Below are 5,847 nucleotides of genomic sequence, written 5' to 3'. Positions count from 1 at the left end.
CATCAAATGCAGTTAGTTTTAATTATCTCATCTGTAATCCGAGATATTCACGTAAGATTTTAGTTATCTGGGTTTTACCATTTTTTCCACAAAAACAATTATTTGTAACCTCAGATTTCTTGGTTTTTCGATTTTTTTCTCAAAATCATGGTTTCAGGTTTCAATTTGGTTACCCATCGTCAGGTTCTCTATAAAGTTAAAATAAACTTTGAAAAAAGATATGATGTAAGATAAAAAAAAAACCTTAAATATCCTTTTCAAAAAGGACCAAGGACTTCATTTAATAAATACACAATTTCTTCTTATCCCTATAGAAATAATAAGATAACAAACATGAATCAAGCAATAGAGAAACTCTCCATGGAATCTCTCTAAGAAAGATGAACAAAATCCTTAAATCAAATTAGCTGTTAATGTTATGTTACATTTTAACAAATGGCCAAACTAATGTAAGACACTATAGTTTTAAAAAAATTATAGTTTAATAATGAATTAAATTCAATTGAAGATTTAATATATAACTAGAGCTTCCCACAATAAATAAAGTTAGTTAATGGAACTTGAAAATATACGACCCTTTACAACAGGGAAGAACCACGGTATGAAAATAACATGCATAACCTACAAAGCAAAGGTTAAAAAGGGAAAAAAAAGAAAGAGCAAGAGGTAAAGACGAAGGTGTTATAATCCACAAACCATGACATCTATGTACAGCTAACTGAGACAATGGAGCATGGAGCTGTGGAGATCAAAACGCCTGGAAAAGGTTGAATATAAATTTTGTTACATATCAACTGGTAAAAGAAAGAGTTGCTGCCATTCTGCTAAGAGGAAAATACTTTGAAAGTTGTGGTCTAACTAAGAAGCTTTTCATTAGAGAAACTTACAAAATAGTAAGCCCAGAAATAAAGTGGCTCAACTACTACTGTAAATATCATGACAAAGGATTCTCAACACCTGACGCTCTCTCTTAACATATTTATACACAACTCTATACAGGTATCGTACAATATGCTACACTGGGAAGCAAACCAACGAACAAGGACTTTCAAAGCAATTGGAACTTTATATGCAATCAAAACTGGCATGAAGCCCCAAGTCTCTGCTTGTGGTTCACTGTACCCTGCTTTCTAGATGCAATTGCACCCGGCAAGAGTTTCTGAAAGTTATCAATGAATAAGGTCCACTCCTCCTTGCTCATGTCTGAAAATTTTATGGTATTTGGGATCATCATACCTGGCTCAGGCTCACTTTGCATGGTTTTTGAGGGTGATACATCTTTCCTTGCAAACCCCTTCCTTGCACCTATGTAGGTAGTGCAACGCTGATTTCGTTGGAAAAATGTTTTACTCTTAGGCATTATAAACTGCCTATTTGATACAGGGCTCTGTTTCTTCATAATACTATTTTCAAGTTTGTCCTCAGGAAACAATTCCTGCGTCTCTTCCTCTTCTATAGGAACCTCTTCCAATTTTGCCAGCGGCCAGCCTTTGTGGGGTTTAGGAGACGAGAAATTCAATGGAAGTGGCAATCCAGGGACTTCATTAGAGATTCTGGGTGATAAAGCATGGATGGCACAGAATGAATTCAAAGCTGAATGGAACTGCAACCCATTTTTTTGGGGACTTGGGAAAGAAGATTGAGGGAGCAACAATGAGAGCCCGGTACCTTGAGGCATGTTTAGTTTCTTTTTACCTGATCCCTGGGTATCATGCCTTTCCCCAAAGTTCAAGCATACATCATCATTTTTATTATTTGTCAAGACTGTCCCATTCTGAAAATCATTTCCATCCTCCAAATCGAACTGCAATTGATACATCAAATTTTCCTTCCTATGGAAATCAATCTGTGATTGATCTGCCGAATGCTCTTCTTCATAGAACCCTTCAGATAAATCCTCCACTAACTCACTATTTGCAGCGGAGATTTGTTGATCAGTCTCAATCTTAGCTTGCAAACAAACTACTTCCAACTCACTTGCTTCCTCTTCTACGTCATAAATCTCTCGACCCATTATTCCACCAATTTCTGCAAGACACAATCCAGCAGCAGCAGCAGTTTTTAGGAAAATAGTGCACAGTATGAGAATTCTTAAAGAAGACTCCCTCATCATAGGTAACTCTGTTCTCAGCATATCGGCTTCCTTCAACGCATCAAGTCGGCTTATATATTCTAATTCAGCCTCTGAAAACGGTATAGAGGCCTGAGGCCAATGAAGCCATTCAAAATAAGGATCCTCCAATGTTTCTGGAAGGCATAGGCCATGGTCTATAGGTATAAGCTCAACTGCACCACCCATTTGACTATACTTGAGAAAATCTGTGTCATAAGTTTTCACAAGAATGTTGCCTGCATGTCTGTCGGTATTTAATACTCTTATATCTAGAATTCCAATCCTATGAACCGCAGCAACAGAGAAACTGGATGTCCCATGGTCATTGGCATCAAAATCATGTTCAACATACTGCTGAAATGAAGCAATCTTACTAATGCTTTGTTTACCGTTTACGATTTTGCTTGCAGTCATACCATTGTTAAGATGAAAAACTGAATGTGAAATTTTAACAAGCACTGTTGGAGGCACCTTTGCAAATCCATCGTGATCTAGAAGATAAGCGGCGACTTCTCGGACACCTGTTTCTCCCACCCTTATTGATCTCTTCAATCCAGGTTGCCCCAGAATCTTTCCAACAAAACCCTTGGGATTATTAGGTGCAAAGGGCTCTTCATCTGTAGGTTTTACAATAGCTATGCTTTTACCTAGAATATCACGGAAATAGTATGCTCCACCGAGCCCTCGTTGAACAGGGATGGGATCTACACCACTTTCAACTGCCCTGACCGCTTGTTTTATCAATTTCTTTATCTCGGAATGGCCACTTGAACCACCAACAATCTCCAATGGTCCACTCCTATCTCTATATTGCAGATTATCAATTCTGGGAGAGAGACAAGGCGTAGAAGAGCTTCTGTGGATGTCTCCTCTGGTGAGACGAAGGGGAGCATCATTTCTGACCACGCTTAGATCGTTCTTCAGCACCAAGTCACCAAAGGTAAGAGCAGTCTCTTCGGTGGGTACATTCAATGCCAACTGCAATTTCTTTTTTACAGTATGTGCATTGTCTGCCCTATCCAACTCAATACCCAGCACACTTCCAGTATCTGTCTGGACAAATACACGCCGCCTACTGGTAGCTTTTCCTGTAGCATCTTGGAGGCCATGATATTTCTTGTTCGCAACCTCCTCCCCAACAGCAACAGCCATCCGTGTTTGTATAGGACAATCAATCTGAGAAGGCATGTTGGGAAGTATAAGCTTTCCTTGGACCTGTACTTGGCTTCCACAGCAAGATTCCACCAGAATGGTACCTTGCCTGCTTGGAAGACAAAATGATTTCTTAACAATCATGAAACCCTACTGTTTCAAAAACTTCATACTTCTTTCTGTAGCACTGGCAGTCGCAACTTCGATCTTGGAAGCAGAGCAACCAAACCGCCAGTATTTGCAAATTGCTTCCGAGTACATTACCTAAGTGTATGGGAGCACCAGGAAGGAGCTCCCAACCAACCAAAACACTTACAATATACTTGATGCGATCATCCAACACATGAACGCTCGGAGAACAGCATACAATACGAGTCACGCTGTCGAAGGCATCAATACTGAAACAAAAGAAAACACTTTGCTTTAGTTTTCAAACAATAGTGGCCATACAGAAACCCCCAAAACAGATAGTTCTGATTGCTTATTATGACCTTCCACAACACTACTCAGCTTGTAAAAAAATAAGGTTGCACACATGTTACCAGAAATGGCAAATGGGATACAAAATGGTAATGATTCAAACTGAGAAACAGAGACACCTGACGTTTTAAGATAATCTTTTTTGAGTATTATACATATAAAATAATTTTTGAAGTTTAACGATCATCGGAGGAAAAATAATTATAACCCCATCAACTTATCTTTGGTAATTATTTTTCCTACAATAGATAGATATATGCAGATTCTACTTCACTGCTTTTACTACTGTAAGTAAACTGCTAACATCCACTGGGACAAAAGGAAAATCTCAAGAGTCTAAACATTTAGAGGATACTCAGGGAAATATAGTAGGTATGGCAGAAATTCTGTTAAGAATACCAATAGGAACTGACTGAATATCATTTCATCTCAATGCAGAGTACAGAGTGACAGATCAATTGAGTGTTATAAAGGATACTAAAATGACTGATGGCAAACGGATGAAATCAGTTTTTGTACTTTTTTGCCGATTTGGCTCACTCTTTGTTGCAGCCCAAAAACACCCTAAGGGCGATCACGTTCTTTAGAAACAGGACACCAAACATGGCAGAATCCTGGGCATCCGATACATTGGGAAATATAAGAGTCGGTGGCTTTGCTTTTAAATATGCGATAGTAGCAGAATTATTAAATTGTATACTGAGCGAAATTTAAAATTTGTTCAAAATTGTCAACCAACCTGTGTCCTGGCGATAAGGGGGCTTCCTCACTCGATGACACCGGTTTCAAAATCTGGTGACAATGGCTACTAATCCTGGTCACATAACCTCCAGGAAACAAAAAGTAACAAAGATGCATATGGCACCGTCACATTTAAATTTGGTGGCAAGACCTTTAGATTTGGTCAAAATCAAGCGACACGGATAAATTCGTTGCAAGCATCTAAAGTTTCTTAGAGGATGATCGTCAAAGGGGAGAGTGATATGATGTAGCAGATCGATTTAGTGCCTCTTCAATTGTATTTATTACCACGAAACAAATTTAATTAGACAGATCGACTGAAATTTGTTATTACCGTGTGTGCGCATATTTTTCAAACAACGTAAGATGAAATATGTAATTTATTTTGTTTCAAAAATTAAAAAGCGAAACCATTTTCTGCAAGTAAATCCCAGTGGATTTAACTGCCGATCCGTCTGATAGCTGCATATTCGTAAAATTGAATACCGTGACAGTGAGTGTGCATAACTTAAAATCCATTAGCAGGAGTCACTGAAATTAGCCTGATCAAATTTGTTTCCTTCTAAATACTGAACGATCCATACAAATCGAAATCATATATTTTTATAAAATTCATTTTAAAGAAGCCTGAACTTGAATACAGGTTACATTATAATAATTTCTAAACCAGACGAGGGAAAGTATGAATTAAACTGTAGACTAACCTCTTCTGGCAAGAAACTGAGCGTCCCGGATTCGAGCCCCCGACCTCTGAGTCTCAAAATTAAATATTTTCTGTCTCGTGATCGAGTCTCGCCCGGGCTTCGAATCACAACAACAACAATTTTACCCTCCTTTCAAATATCAGATCCAAACAGAATTAATAAAAGATCGAAGGGCGGATCACCCGATAAATTGCGTCTAATAACAGAATCTCCCTGTAGAAACCATATGCACACCCACAGATCTCACCAAAGAAGTTCGTACATTAATCACGTAACAGAAAATCCCAGAAAAAGTTAAGAAGAACAAAATAACTTCATTTTAATGGCTCCACGCGGGGCCCCCGCTGAAACTTTGTCTCCGTTCGTCAGATCATCAGATGTGCTCACGCAGAGCTCTAAGGGCCGTCCAATGGCCGCCTCGTTTTATCTCCGAAATTATATTTTTATTACAGAAAGCTTATCTCGCTACTGCAATCTATCTATTGATGACGTGGCTTATCCAGTACTGGTGGGTCCGGGATGACCGGCAGGACCACTCCTGTGCCAATCAAAATTCTCGTCTCGTCTTGTTCAGTCCATTTAGCTACCCGCTGTAGCCGGTGGCGATGATTTTGTCTTCATCAAATATGCCAAGGCCACGTCACCTTGATATTTGGG

General features: G+C 38.9%; 1 protein-coding gene across 1 annotated transcript; it reads right to left on the bottom strand.

Annotated features, from left to right (window-relative positions):
* Window positions 1–742: 742 nt before the first annotated feature.
* LOC131076746 (phosphatidylinositol 4-kinase gamma 5) lies at window positions 743–5,615 on the bottom strand. The gene is made up of 2 exons (XM_058014067.2): window positions 5,191–5,615; window positions 743–3,663 (listed from the first exon to the last, which is right to left on the bottom strand). Exon 2 carries the CDS (start codon window positions 3,407–3,409, stop codon window positions 1,076–1,078), a length of 2,334 nt encoding a protein of 777 aa, XP_057870050.1. The 5' UTR covers window positions 3,410–3,663; window positions 5,191–5,615; the 3' UTR covers window positions 743–1,075.
* Window positions 5,616–5,847: the final 232 nt, after the last annotated feature.

Source organism: Cryptomeria japonica, chromosome 10 (assembly GCF_030272615.1).
Source record: "Cryptomeria japonica chromosome 10, Sugi_1.0, whole genome shotgun sequence".
In the NCBI taxonomy this organism is placed as follows: Eukaryota; Viridiplantae; Streptophyta; class Pinopsida; order Cupressales; family Cupressaceae; genus Cryptomeria; species Cryptomeria japonica.
The sequence above is the reverse complement of the archived record's forward strand: the minus strand, read 5'-3'. Positions and strand labels throughout refer to the sequence as shown.

What these genes read in the sequence shown, in the direction of transcription:
- LOC131076746 (XM_058014067.2), bottom strand. Translation starts at nt 3,409, where the DNA reads ATGATTGTTAAGAAATCATTTTGTCTTCCAAGCAGGCAAGGTACCATT.